Source organism: Eutrema salsugineum, unplaced genomic scaffold (assembly GCF_000478725.1).
Source record: "Eutrema salsugineum unplaced genomic scaffold, Eutsalg1_0 scaffold_18, whole genome shotgun sequence".
Lineage (NCBI taxonomy): Eukaryota > Viridiplantae > Streptophyta > Magnoliopsida > Brassicales > Brassicaceae > Eutrema > Eutrema salsugineum.
The window spans coordinates 3,511,954-3,526,829 of NW_006256846.1; the positions used below are offsets into that span (position 1 = coordinate 3,511,954).

The window sequence follows — 14,876 nt, forward strand, 5'->3', positions numbered from 1 at the left end:
CAGTACAGCATTTTGCCGAGAAACCCAAAATTGCTCCTTTTCACCATTTTTGATCATTTCAACTCCATTTCTTCATCTGAATCACATCCTCCACTCCAAATAAGCTCCAAAAGCACATGTTTAACACTCCAAACCATGCAAAACTCTCTTGGACCTAATGCAATCTAAGTCCTAAAACAATGCTTAAAGACCTAAAATGTATGCAAATAAGACATAATTTGGACTTAAATATGTACACTAAATGATGCAATTTATGAATATATCACCGAAGGAGAACCTGTTCCAAACGATGCTCTTGTCCAAATGATGACCGCAATGCGAGAGGAGCTGAGGAACATGACTCAGCAAATGGGAAACATTCGTCAAGAACTTAGAGCAAGAATAGATCGAATTGAAGCACAACCAAGGAGAGCCCCAGTTCGAGGAGCACAAGTGCTAGCCGGTGACGCGAGTGAAGATGAAGAGATGCCCGAGCTAGAAGATGAACTTCCACCTGATCCTCTTCAGCATCGACAGCAGAGGAGACCGGATCCTCTAAGAAGAAATCCAGCTAGAGTAGTAGATGCCCGAGAACAAACCCATGATCTCAAGCTAACGCCCCTTACTTTTGCAGTAAAATCGGATCCCGAAGCATACTTGGATTGGGAGAGACAACTTGAGCACATATTTGAGTGCTATGGCTACGCTGAACACAAGAAGGTGGCTGTTGCGGCTGCACAGCTCACAGATAATGCCTTGGCGTGGTGGGACAGAAACGTAGCCGAGAGAAGGAGGCAACATTTTGGACCAGTCGTCACTTGGAGCGACATGAAATTCCTCCTACGACTTAGGTATGTACCTGAAACTTATCATAGAGACTTACAAAAGCGTTTTCGCAAATTGTCTCAGGAAAACAGGAGCGTAGATCAGTATTTTGAAGAGTTTGAGAAGCTGATGAACTCGCTGGAGTTAGAAGAATCAGAGGAAGCCCTGATGGTGCAGTTCATTGACGGTTTACAAGAGAGAATAGCAAGAAAGGTGGAGAGAGCTCAATACAGTGGACTACACGAGTTATTGCACCTTGCCGTACAAGTGGAGCAACAAATCAAACGCAAGACCGCTCTTACCGGCCGCGACCGCACGAGCCAGCCCTGGAACGCCAGCAGTTCTAAACCAATGGACAAGGGCAAAGCCGTAGAGATAGAATCGAGATTCAAAGGCAAAAACACCGAGGTTCCAAAGTTCAACCGAGCCGAGCAAGGTAAGCCCTCTAACCCCACCTCAAGAACTCGTGACATAACGTGTTTTAGATGTCAAGGCAGGGGTCACATGTCAAGGGAGTGCCCAAACCAGCGAGTCATAATCATTACCCCTAGTGGTGACTATGAGTCGCAAGATGAACAAGAAGATGAATCTAACAACATGGAGGAGGAGGTTGAATATCCGGATACTGGTGAACTCTTAGTGACTCGCCGAGTGCTAAGCGTTCTAGTTCACCCTGAGGAAACAGTCCAAAGAGAGAACATATTTCATACTAGATGCACCGTCAAAAACAAGGTATGTAACCTTATTATAGATGGTGGTTCATATACTCACGTGGCTAGCAAGTATATGGTGGACAGATTAGGTCTTGAGAAGACAAAGCATCCTCGCCCTTATAAGTTAAGGTGGCTAAACGACCAGACCGAGCTCAAGATCTCCAAGCAAGTGTCCATATCGTTTAGTATCGGCAAATACCATGATCAAGTCACTTGTGATGTGGTACCCATGCAAGCAGGACATCTATTTACTCGGTAGACCGTGGCAATTCGACCGAGCCACGAACCACAATGGCCGCACCAACCATTATTCTTTCATGCACAAGGAGCGTAAGTATAATCTTGCGCCTCTCAGCCCCACCGAGGTACATGAAATGAAAGTGCACATGAACAAAGAAACCGAGCTAAGTAAAAACAGTCTTTATTTATCATCTAGTGATATTTATAAAACCATGAGTGCCAATGGCACCGTGCTACTAATGATGTTTAAAGAGTGTTTAAGCGCAGGTCTAGGTGACTCTGAGATACCTCCTGAAGTACAAACTATTTTAAACAAGTTTAAGGATGTGTTTCCCGAAGAGATACCCCCATGGTTGCCACCACTTCGTGGAATAAAGCATCAAAATGACTTAGTTCCCAGTTCAGCTTTGCCCAACAAGCCAGCTTATAGAATGAACCCCGAGGAGACTAAAGAGCTAGAGAGACAAGTACGAGACCTAATGGACAAGGGTTATTTCCGTGAGAATCTCAGTCCTTGTGCTGTGCCGGTTCTCTTAGTACCAAAGAAAGATGGTACATGGAGAATGTGTGTGGACTGCTGTGCCATCAACAACATCACCATCAAGTATAGGCACCCCATTCCACGCCTAGATGATATGTTGGACGAGCTAAGCGGATCCACAATCTTCTCAAAGGTGGACTTAAAGAGTGGATACCACCAGGTTCGAATGCGTGAAGGAGACGAGTGGAAGACCACATTTAAGACCTAGCAAGGCTTGTATGAGTGGTTAGTTATGCCTTTTGGCTTGACTAATGCACCAAGCACCTTCATGCGCCTTATGAACCAGGTTCTTCGAGCTTATATAAGCAAATTGGTAGTTGTTTATTTCGATGACATACTTATATATAGTAAGAACCTTAATGACCATCTTTAACACCTCGAACTAGTGCTTAAAACACTTCACAAGGAAGGCCTATATGCTAACCTTAAGAAGTGCACATTTTGTACTAACAAGCTTGTTTTCTTAGGCTTTGTAGTAAGTGAACATGGATTACAAGTAGATGAGGAGGAAATCAAGGCAATACGCGAGTGGCCTACACCAACTACAATTGGTCATGTTAGAAGTTTTCATGGTCTAGCCAGCTTCTACAGGCGTTTTGTACGAAATTTCAGTACGGTAGCCGCCCCACTCACCGCGGTGATCAAGAAGAACGTGCCATTCTCATGGGGACCAGCCCAAGATGCAGCTTTCGAAGCAATGAAGAGCCGATTTAACACAAGCACCTGTCGTAGCCCTACCCGACTTTGATGAGATGTTTGAGGTGGAGTGTGATGCTTCTGGGGTGGGAATTGGAGCTGTACTACACCAAAGAAAGAGGCCAGTGGCATTTTTCAGTGAAAAACTCAGTGGAGCCACACTAAATTATCCTACTTACGACAAGGATTTATATGCCTTAGTCCGAGCATTGGAGACCTGGAAGTATTACTTGTTGTCCAAGGAATTCGTCATTCATACTGATCACGAGACCTTGAAGCACTTAAGAGGACAAAACGCACTTAAGAGACACCATGCTAAATGGCTGGAGTTCATAGAGACTTTTCCTTATGTGATCAAATACAAAAAGGGACAAGAGAATGTGGTGGCCGATGCACTCTCAAGAAGGCATACATTGATCTCGACAATGGAGGCCAAGGTACTTGGCTTTGAGCATATCAAGGAGCTATACAAAGAAGATCCAGAGTTCGGAGAAGCTTATCAAGGACATGGCCAATGAGCTTATACCTCATTCACCTACACGATGGGTTTCTTTTCCGAGACAAGAGACTATGTGTTCCACAAGCAAGCACACGGTGGAGGTCTCATGGGTCACTTTGGAGTGGACAAGACACTAGCTGTAATCGCTGAGCACTTCTTTTGGCCGCACCTCAAGAAAGATGTGGAAAGACACTGCTCACGATGTGTTACTTGTCATAAAGCCAAGTCCAGGTTACATCCTCATGGTCTATACTTACCTTTACCTATCCCTAACGCACCATGGGTGGATATTTCTATGGATTTTGTATTAGGCTTACCCAAGATCAGGCACAAAGACTCGATCTTTGTTGTTGTTGATCGCTTTTAAAAAATGGCACACTTCATACCGTGTGACAAGACTAATGATGCCACACAAACCGCGGATTTGTTCTTTAAAGAGGTGGTGAGATTACATGGAGTGCCAAGAACGATCGTCTCTGACCGAGACTCTAAGTTCTTAAGCCACTTTTGGAGGACCCTTTGGAGAAAGCTTGGCACCAAGCTTCTATTCTCTACAACTTGTCATCCTCAAACGGATGGGCAAACTGAAGTGGTAAACCGTACACTATCTAATTTACTTAGGGTCACTCTTGGTCGAAATTCGAAAACATGGTTAGATTGTTTGCCTTTCATTGAATTTGCTTATAATCATGCTACCCACTCGGCTACTAAGATGTCTCCTTTTGAAGTTGTGTATGGATTTAATACACTGACGCCTTTAGATCTCTCGCCAATACCCCAAGCTGAACAAGTTAACATAGACGGCCTCAAGAAAGGAGAGGTTGTGAAAAAAATACATGAAAAGGCCCGAGATAACATAGTGAAGAAGACGGAGGAATACAAAAGGAGAGCTGACAAAGGACGCAAGAAACTTGTATTCAAACCAGGAGAGTGGGTCTGGCTACATATGAGACCGGAAAGGTTCCCACAGCAAAGGAGTTCCAAGCTTGCCCCTCGCGGAGATGGACCCTTCAAAGTGCTAGAGAAGATCAATGATAACGCCTACCGACTAAAACTTCCAGGTGAGCTAAACATTTCACAAAGTTTTAATGTTGCTGATTTGTCTCCTTATGATGCAGGTGAAATAGTTTTGAGGACAAAACCTCTCAAAAAGGGAGGGAATGATGAGGCCATCGAACCATCACCAGACCCAAAGGCCGTTCCTGAGCTCAAAGAAGCACCAATGACCCGTTCCAAAAAAAGGAGGCTTAGAGAAGGGTTTAACTTGGCCGTGGAATCATTACTAAGTACCATGGAACTTGGAGATGCATTCAAAACCTTGACTCAAAAGCAATACACGCGAGACAGCCCCAAAGGACCCGATTGCTTTTGGGGCTGTCTCGGTGTATCAAGGTTCAAAAAGCTGAAGAAATATCGACCTGATACACCGAGCTAATAGAGGTCGGTGTGGAACAAAAGATGGCCAAGGATGCCTCACACCAAGGTGATTTCACTCGGTGCAAGAGGTCGGTGTAGTCAATTCTCCAGCCCCATCTCTCAGTCCTTGAGAAGGTAACACTCCATCCTTGTAAATATGCATCTAGCTTAGTTTATTTTCACTTTGCATTTTGTGATTTTGCTTTGCACTTCTCCTTCATGCTTTTATAACACAAGGGACTGTGTTATCTAAGTGTGGGGGAGGAGTTTTATATTTACTAATCATGTTTGTTCTGCTCTTAGTTTTCTTTTAACTTTGAGTCTCATTTTGCATTCATCTAAGTGCATATAAAAACCAAAAAAAATTGAAAAATCTGAAAAATTTTCACAAAAAATATGCTCATGTAGTTGCATTCACATTTTAGGTTGAGTCTAGTTTGCATTTTCATATAGGTTGCATCATATGCAAATGGGAGTAATGATAGATTTTTTCTTGAAGAGAGCTTCATTTTAAGAGTTTGATTCATTGCCCAAGTTATTAGTTCTATAATGCATTGCAAAACTGGTATGAAATCAAGTGTGAACCATGCTTTGATCTGGTGTCTCAATACTTCTGTGCTAGCTGAATCAAGTTGTGAATAACCTCAACCTTGCTTAACTGAAAACCTTTGAACTTGACAGCTAATTATCATGTTTGTGCATATCATTGTGAATTCATGGGTACCACACACATATTTGAGCTTTCTTATCCCTTTTTACCACTCTTGCTAGCTCAAATAGCTGATCTCTCACCTTGAGACAGTTCCTTGCCTTTAGCCAAACCTTTTCTTTGAAGTCTAAACACCCTTCTTGTGTGCATGATTTGTGAGGCCTTGTTTCTAGTAGAATTGGTAAAAAGTGTTGGGTTTAGAGCGACAAAGATAGTGTTGCATGTAGATAGTCCAACATCAAGGGCTGGTCTAGGCTTAGGTGAAAGTGAGAGCATTGTTTTGAGATTGTGAGCTGAAAAGAAAAAAAAAATCTGAGTGCTGAAAGTGGAAAGAACCGGATTGGTTAGGGGAATGAATGCTTAAATGAAAGAATGTGAGTGTGTGCTTAGAAAAGCTCAAGTGTTGGAGTGAAAGAAAAGTCTCATGTAAAGAAAGAGAAAAGATTCAAAGAAGAAACTGACTAAGATGTTGTTAAAGAAAGAAAGCATTCCCCTAAGAGATGAAATGAAAAGAGTGATGCGAGCTGATTGAGTGTCAAAGGCAAAACGCCATTTGGGGTGATTAGACTAGGAAAAAGTCTTTGAATTGTTTAAAGTTGAGAGTTAAAAGAATTTTGGGTGAGGGGTAGATGTAGTTCTATCTTTGAAAGCATCCATTGCTTTTTACCCTTAGCATTTTACTAAAGTCTACTAATTCTTGAGTGATCCCCTTGCATGGAGTACCAGCTACTTGATTGAGATCATTTTAGTCTCAAAACCCAGTCCCAAGCCAAATGAATTCACTTGATTTGCATGAACATGATCCACTTGAAACTTTAAATGAATGTCAATGGGTTCAGGTTAGGAGTGCTTGTGAAGGTTGGTGCTTGAGTTTAGTTCATTTGGTGACAAGTATGGCTAATTTTTATGAGTAAACCAATTTGCATTGCAGTCTAGAATTAGTAACTTGGACAATGAGCTTTGAATTCTTTTAATGATCATCTCTCTTTAAAGAAACTGAACTCCCATGCATTCAACCTCTCTCTCACATTTGTTCTTGTTTGCTTGAGGATAAGCAAAGGACAAGTGTGGGGGAGTTGATATACTCATATTTTGTCATTTTTAGGATTGCATTTTTGTCCAAATATTTAGTCTCATGCGTACATTTAGCTAGTTTTATTAGAGTTTTTCTTTGGTTCTAGCTTTGTTTAAGGATTGCATTAGGTCCTAGAGACTTTTGGAGTGTTTACAGGTCATTTGGAGCTAATTGGGAGCAATTGGGACAAGAGCCATGGAGAGACCATCACCTTATGTGCATCAGACTCGGACAAATGTTATACAGCCGACAATCCCTCAACTTCATCACCTGAGAAGGAAGACTTGCACCAGGATGCAGCCTCCTTAGTCTTCATTAAGAATCAAGAGGGTCGAGTCTAGTTTCCAGAACATTTGAGATCGTCCTATTTGGAGTTGTGAGCTGAAAGTTACGGCGACAAGAAGCAGTACATGTCTCGGAGCCGATAAAGGACCTAGGCAACGCGCATCAAAGAACCGGAGGAACGGAGCCCTTTACGACGTCAACTGAACCCTAACCCTTCACTAAAGCTGGAGCTGAAGGAGCCATCTGGATCATGGAGTTGACCGATCAAGGTTTGAACCAGCGATCAGGGATTTATGAAGGATTTGGTGCAAGCAGTTTTCATTCATATCGAGATGAAATACGGACCAGAATTTGGTCGATATGACCTTGATCCCTTGACGTTTTTTCTTGGATTTTGGGAGCTCAAAAGCCGAATATATGTCGAGTGCTACACCAACACACTTCTAGTCGGTATTAGCCCCCTGAAGACCTTCATTACACTGCACTGAGGAGCTACACCGAGTGAAACCTGCTCGGTGTTGAATTTCAGATATTTCTTAACACCACACCGAGCTCCTGCACTGACTGAAATCAGGTCGATACTACGTTAGTTCAGCACGTGTTTTAGGGCCTTTTTGGGTCAATACCTTGTTTGTTCTGGGTTGGCCCATCAAGAAAACCGGACCTATATATATGCTTTAGGAAATATCTATTAAAGAAGAGCTTTATTCTCTTTTCTCTTTGCCACTTTTGTGAAAACCCAGATTTTGTTAAGAGATATCTCAAGGATTGAATCAATCTAAAGTTGTTTCTTATCATATTCTCTTCTAATCAAGTTTAACATCACCTCTTGCAAAAGATTAGGTGTGTTAAGTATGATTAGTGAGTAGTCTTCTTTTAAGCTTCTAGGTATGTATATTAGGGTGCTTAGATGTTTGATTTATGATGTTTATGTTCTAGATTCTCATTTCATTTCCTTAGTTAGCTACTCTTAATGCAAGATCTTTGATAATCACTCTGGTCTAGAACTTGGGCATTTCTCCACCCACAAGGTGTTTGATGAAATGCCTGAATGAGCTAACTTAAGGGTTTATGTTTTAAATGTCATGGGAATGTTTGTTTGAAGCATAAATGACATATTAGAACTGTTTATTAATGCATATTGATCATCATTACCACTAATGAGAGTTAGGTTTGAATGCTGATTAGTATAGTGGTCATTGTCTTGGGAAAGAAATGATCTTGCTTTGAGTTCTAAGTTGATAGGAATTTGAGATCATGTGATGCTTGCTTTATCTTTCTGTATAAGATTCAGTCTTTCTTAGCTCTTATTTTGATGCACAAAGAGGCTGTCTGGTCATATTAGACTTGGAACCTTATGCTTGTTAGTTGCTTATTCACTAATGGGAATTAGTCTTGATAAAGTAGTTGACAAATGGATTTCTGTCATGAGAATGAATTAATCTGAATTGGAAGTCTAGACTGATAACACCGTATTTTGACCACTTTTATGGATCGTTTTGAAATACTTTTTCTATGTTTTTAATTTCTTTCAAGTATTTTTATTACGTTTTTCTAGTATTTGTAGTTCCAAGACTCTTTTTAGGTAACTTAGGGAAAAACTTAAGAAAATGGATAGAAAACCAGATTTCAGCTCAGAGTCAAACCGTCAGAAGTTCACCCCTAATTGAAGGCCTTCTCACCGTCTGATCCAGCTCAAATTTGGAGATCTTAAAGATGGAAGTATCAGCTTTCCAGCACACTTTACAGCTTGGCAATCCAACGGTTCAATCAAAAGATACGCGAAGAGCAAGATGTCCCGTAAACCAGCCGGCAAGCGTTTCCACCCGCGGCCAACAGAGCATTTCCCGCAGTCAGAAGCACCGCGACCGCGGCCAGCCACCCATTTCCCGCGGTCAAACTCATCCCGACCACGGCCAACTAACTCCGAGCCCGAAGTCACATTTCTGAAGCCCAAAATAATTCCCTCATTTGGAGAAACCCTAAGTGACGCCCGGAGATGTCTTGAGCACTATAAATACATGTCTTAGGAACCCTAATTCGGATCATCACCTCATATGCTCTTATTGTTTTAGAATACTTTTTAAGTTTTAGGTTTTAGGGAAAGAGAGATTTGTCTCTTGAACCCTTGTTCTTTCTTTTTCAATTTCGGTTTCTATTCTACTTTTTAATACTATGTTTTTGATTTTGTTTATTATGTTTGAGTAGTTTTATTGTTGGGATTAAGGGATTTTCGATGGGAATTTATATGTTCGATGAGGATTCCATGAGCTTTTGAGCCGAATCTTAGAACTTTTTCTTCTGAATTCGTTTTTACTGCATGAGAGTAGCGTCATGAACTACAATCTGATCCAGATGCTTGGTGACACGAAAGTGTTCATCCGGTGTCAGATCTAGTTTGGGAGAGCAAAACAAACATAGGAGTGGAAACCTACCTATGGGCGATTTGTGAATGCTAACGAGTCTTAAACATAATGCATCTTTTCTCTTCCAGGGCCAGAGTGGAAACCTACTGGTCAGGGTTGAGAGAGATAGTTGTCTATGATCACGACAGTGGCGTAGTCATGCATTCGTGACTCCAGTTCGAAAAGTTTAAGCTAAGATCTTATCAAATTTACTCTCTAGCAATGTTTTGAATCGTTCGTACCCCTGAGAAAACTTCCCTGAACCCCAGCGCCTCTTTTCTTATAGATTCACACCGTTTATTTCAAGATTTAGTTCAATATTTTCATTCCCTTTCAATTGATTTCATTTAAGCAATTAGGTTAGCCGTTTTTCTCATTTTTACCCGTTTTCATTAAGTTCAGTTACTAGGTCATTTTAATTCCTGTATTTTCTCTTTAAGATTTGTTTTTACATTTTAAACATACCACCAAAACCCCCAAAAAACGGTTTGGTTCTAGACTTCCTTACTTTATATTTCTTTCGAAGACTTTTGCAGGAAAGATCCTCCTTTCCTGTGGATTCGATCCCTAAGTACTACAATCGATCAGCTGTGCACTTGCGGCTATTGATTTCATTTAGGGTAAAACTTGACAACCCTCAACACGACAGCACATCATAGACTAAAGATTTGCAAGTGTTGCATTGTTAGCTTAGCATCATGAATTAACATTTGAAGCACCCTGATCAATGATCACATCTAGAGGTTTAGCTTTATCTTTATTTGAATTTGAGTCTTTGCTTGTCTGTTCTTGCTTTGTTTTATTATATGCTTTTCGATAATCTTGGTTACCAACTCATATGCATATTAGACTTGGATTAAGAATTGATCCTCATAGTCTTGGTGTCTAGAATCTCTCCATTTGGATTGACACTCAAGTGCTACAACACAAGAGGTTAATTGACCTTAGTGGGCTAAAAAACCTACTATCAATTTGGCGCTGTTGCCAATTGGGGATTTATTCTAGCATTAGGACTTTGGATCTTCTTGAGACCAAGTCATTTTCTTTTGTTTTACTGATTACCTTTCAAGTGCTGTCTTTTTTTCAGGTGTATGAACACCAGAAATCAAGCAAGAAGACAAAGAGAAAGAGCTGTGCACATTGAGAGGTTGGGTATGGATCAAGGGCAACAGGCTCATGGTGGTAATGGAAACCACCAGGCTCAGCAAGAGGGTCCAGCACCACGTCCAATACAAGTTTTAGGAGCTGGTGATGAGGCCAATGCTCAGGGTCAGAGACATGGGATTCAGGCTCCAACACCTGAAAACGATTTTGAGATCAAATCTGGCTTGATCAAATCTAGCATCATGAATTTACATTTGAAGCACCCTGATCAATGATCACATCTAGAGGTTTATGTTTATCTTTATTTGAATTTGAGTCTTTGCCTGTTTGTTCTTGCTTTGTTTTATTATATGCTTTTAGATAATCTTGGTTACCAACTCATATGCATATTAGACTTGGATTAAGAATTGATCCTCATAGTCTTGGTGTCTAGAATCTCTCCATTTGGATTAATCCTCAAGTGCTACTACACAAGAGGTTAATTGACCTTAGTGGGCTAAAAAACCTACTATCATGGAGCAGGGATTCAAGCACCACCGGTGCAAAATAACAATTTTGAAGTCAAGGCATCTTTGCTGAATATGGTCCAAAACTCCAAGTTCCATGGATTGCCAATGGAAAATCCTTTGGAACACTTGGACCAATTTGATAAAGTTTGTGACTTGACAAAGATAAATGGAGTATCTGAGGACAGCTTCAATCTCAGATTATTCCCCTTCAGTCTTCGTGACAAAGCACACCAATGGGAGAATAATCTTCCAAGAGGCTCCATTCAGACTTAAGAGCAATGCAAGCAGGCATTTCTGTCTAAATTCTTCTCAACTTCCAGAACAGCAAAGCTAAGAAACCAAATCTCCAGCTTCACTAAACATAGCAATGAGAGTTTTGGTGAACATATGAGAGATTCAGAAGCTACGCTAACCAATGCCCACACCATGGGTTTAGTGAGGCTTCTCTTCTCAGCACAATTTATAGAGGGGCTCTTCCCAAGATTAGGAACCAGCTGTATACTGCATCAAATGGAAACTTTCTGGGGAAGGAGATACATACTGCTTTAGAGCTGGTTGAGAACTTAGCAATGAGCAATGATACATATGGAGCCAATAGGAGAGAGAGTTCAAGCAGGGATCAAAGGTATAAGAAGAACTTTAAAAAACTTGAAAGCAAGCTGGACAAGGTGTTATTGGCCACTCAAAAGCCAATGCACTTTGTAGGAGAGTATGAGGAACCTTCTCAATGCTTTGAGAACATCAGTGAAGAGGGTCTTACTCAGGAAGAGCTAAACTATATTGGGAATCAGAGGTTCCAAAGATATCAGTATGCTAATGCCAATCAGAACCTCTCTTACAGGAATCCCAATGTAGCCAACCCACAAGACCAAGTTTACCCTACCTCTCAAGCTCCAAAGAATTTTGTTCCCAAGAACAACTTTCAAGGGTCTTTTCAACCAAAGAATCAGTTTTTTCAGAATCAGGTTTACAGTCAGCATCAGCAACCACTTCAGGGTTCTGGTTTCAGTTCACAGCATCAGCCAAAGGCACCACCAGGGTTCAGTCCAGCACAGTTTCAGCAGCAGGCGCCGGTTCAGCATCAGTTCCAGTCAGCACCAGTTCACCAGCAGCAACAGAATGGGCCGGACATGGTTGGGATTCTACAACAGCTGCTTCAGGGTCAACAAATGTTTGAAAGTCAGTATGCATCTATGCAGCAAGACATCAAGGAGTTGAAACAGAATCAGGCATCCACTTCAAGAAGCCAAGGTGGCTTACCTGGTAAGCCTGAACCAAACCCAAAGGAGTATGCTAAAGCCATTACATTGAGAAGTGTCAAAGAGCTACCAGGTATAAAGCACAACAATGTGATCATTGAGGACAATGGAATGACAAAGAGGTGGAAAAGCCATCAGAACCAGAAAAGCCTTATGTTCCACCACCTCCCTATCAACCTAAGCTCCCATATCCAGAAAGATTCAAGAAGCAGATTGCAGATAAAGCAAGTTCACTCTTTGAGAAGACTCTTAATGAGACACCACTTACAATGCCTTTCATTGAAGCATTTCTAATGATGCCTAAGCTGGGAAAGTTTCTAAAAGATGATATCTTGAACAAAACCAAAGAGCTACAGGGTATGGTGGTGCTTAGCCATGAGTGTAGTGCCATCATTCAGAGAAGTTCAGTCCCAAGGAAGCTGTCTGATCCAAGGAGCTTTACTCTCCCTTGTGCTATAGGTCCATTAATATTTGCTGGTTGCCTTTGTGACTTGGGTGCATCTGTCAGTTTAATGCCATTCTCTATAGCAAGAAAGATTGGATACAAAGTGTTCAAACCTGCTAGAATCTCTCTTGTCCTAGCTGATAGGTCAGTAAGGCTACCTGTTGGAATGCTAGAGGACTTACCAGTCAAGATAGGTGGTTTTGAAGTACCTACAGATTTTGTTGTTCTAGAGATGGATGAAGAACCTGTTGATCCACTGATTTGGGCAGGCCATTCTTGGCCACAGCAGGAGCAATCATTGATGTAAGAGGTGGCATCATTGAGCTACAACTTCGTAAAGAAAAGCTGAAGTTTGATATCAAAGACATGATGAAGAAGCCCACCATAGAAGGATAATGCTTCTATGTAGAGACCATGGATCAACTAGCTGATGAGCTGCTTGAGGAATTGAATACTGATGATCCTCTTCAAGTTGCTTTAACCAAAGAACAAGGAGACCAAGGGTTCTTGGCAGTAGAGAGTGAAGGGTACAAGCTGGTTTTGGACAATGCAAGAGAACTTGGCCCCGACCAGGAAAAATGCGAAGTCCACAAGTGTGCGACTTGCACATGCGAGTTGGCCGAGCAGTGAACTGAACCGCATAAACACTCGCTGTTTACATTGACTTGGGCTTGCGACTTGGGAGTGAAGTAGACCAACTCGCACACATACTCGAAGTCCTGTGCTACATGGTTGTGCGAGCTAGGGAGCAAAAGGAACTGAACCGAATAAAGACTCGCGCTTTACGCCGAGAGAGGAATGTGGCTTGGCTTACATGGTTTTATCTCGCTGAAGCTTCTTTCTAGACCTGTGCGAGTTGGTGATAACACCTGATTTTGACCACTTTTATGGATCACTTTCAATATCTTATGCAGGTGTTTTTACTCAGTTTTAAAGGTTTTATAAGTGTTTTCCATGTTTTGGAAACTTGGGACTTTGGAGTGCATTTTGGAGCAAAAGTACATTTTTGGATAAATTCAAGCCATCAGAAGTTTGGCAACCAAAGACGATCTTCTCACCGTCTGATCATCCCCAAATTTAGATTCATTATATAGGAGACAACCAGCTTTCCAACACACTTGGAATCAAAGCAATCCAACGGTTAGATTTCAAGATATCATCAATGCACTGAAGGCCGATCAACACAAGCCCAGTCAAGCACAAGTGCTTTCACCCGCGGCCAGCCTTCTTCCCACCGCGGCTCAGGAGGTTTCACCCCCGGTGGACCTATGTCCGAACCTCAGGAGCCCAACTAAGGCCCAAGACACTTCCTGCACCCATTTTACAAGCCCTAGACGCCCAAGACTTGGAGAAACACTATAAATACTCATTTTTAGGTCTTTTGTAAGAGAGCCTCTTTCTTCTCTTTGAGAAGAACTCATTCATAGTTTTAGGTTTTATTTTTATGCATCTGTAGAAGCTTTTCATCGCCATACTGTCTTCAATAAGAGAAGTTTTTCTGCAACTTTGTTTCTTTTACTTTTCTTCTTCTTAGATCTAAACCGATGATGATGTCTACCTCAGCCATGTCTGAATAGTCACCTAGTTGGGTGAAAGGGTAATCCAAAGGAACTCCATGTTCGAATGACATCTAGGTTTTTATGAAAAAGGATTTTGATTTTTAACATGATTCTCCCATTCATCCAATTCTCAAAGCGGTAATTCTGGATTGATCACCCAGAATCCGATCCTAGGTTTAATCCGAGCCACGAGAGTGTTGCATATGGGTTGCCTGAACCGGATCTTATGGACGTCCCCGTCATAGGAGACGAAAGCTACCTACGGAGGATACGTAAGCAGAGATGGATTCCGATCTACAAAGTATGATCTTGTTCTGGCATGAGAGCGAGAGTTAATTGCCATGAACAAGTGATTAGATGATTACGGTGACGAGAGTTGGCTAATCTATCCTAGTTTCAGAGCATATAAAATCCTTGCCTAAATTCCTTGTGTTTTAGAACATGAACCCTAAAGATGAACCTTGAACCCAGCGCTTTTTACCTACTGTTTTCCAACCGATTTTTACTTAAAACTCTTTTTAATTCTCTGCATAATTAGATTTAGTGACAAATCAAAACCCCTTTTTATTAGATTAGGTTTACGATTGTTTTTAGCATCAGTTAGAAGTCTTCAACAT

General features: G+C 41.4%; 1 protein-coding gene and 1 non-coding gene across 2 annotated transcripts; one reads left to right on the top strand and one right to left on the bottom strand.

The window, feature by feature from the left end:
* The first annotated feature begins 315 nt into the window (after positions 1-315).
* LOC112087281 lies at positions 316-1,776 on the top strand. Its single transcript, XM_024157302.1, has one exon. The coding sequence runs from the start codon at positions 316-318 to the stop codon at positions 1,774-1,776; it is 1,461 nt and encodes a 486-aa protein (XP_024013070.1).
* A 9,547-nt stretch (positions 1,777-11,323) lies between these two features.
* On the bottom strand, positions 11,324-11,429 carry LOC112087359. Its single transcript, XR_002900043.1, has one exon. It is a non-coding gene; the product is annotated as a small nucleolar RNA R71 (small nucleolar RNA).
* Positions 11,430-14,876: the final 3,447 nt, after the last annotated feature.

Excerpts from the sequence above, each read along its gene's own strand:
- LOC112087281 (XM_024157302.1), top strand. The coding sequence starts at position 316 with ATGCGAGAGGAGCTGAGGAACATGACTCAGCAAATGGGAAACATTCGT.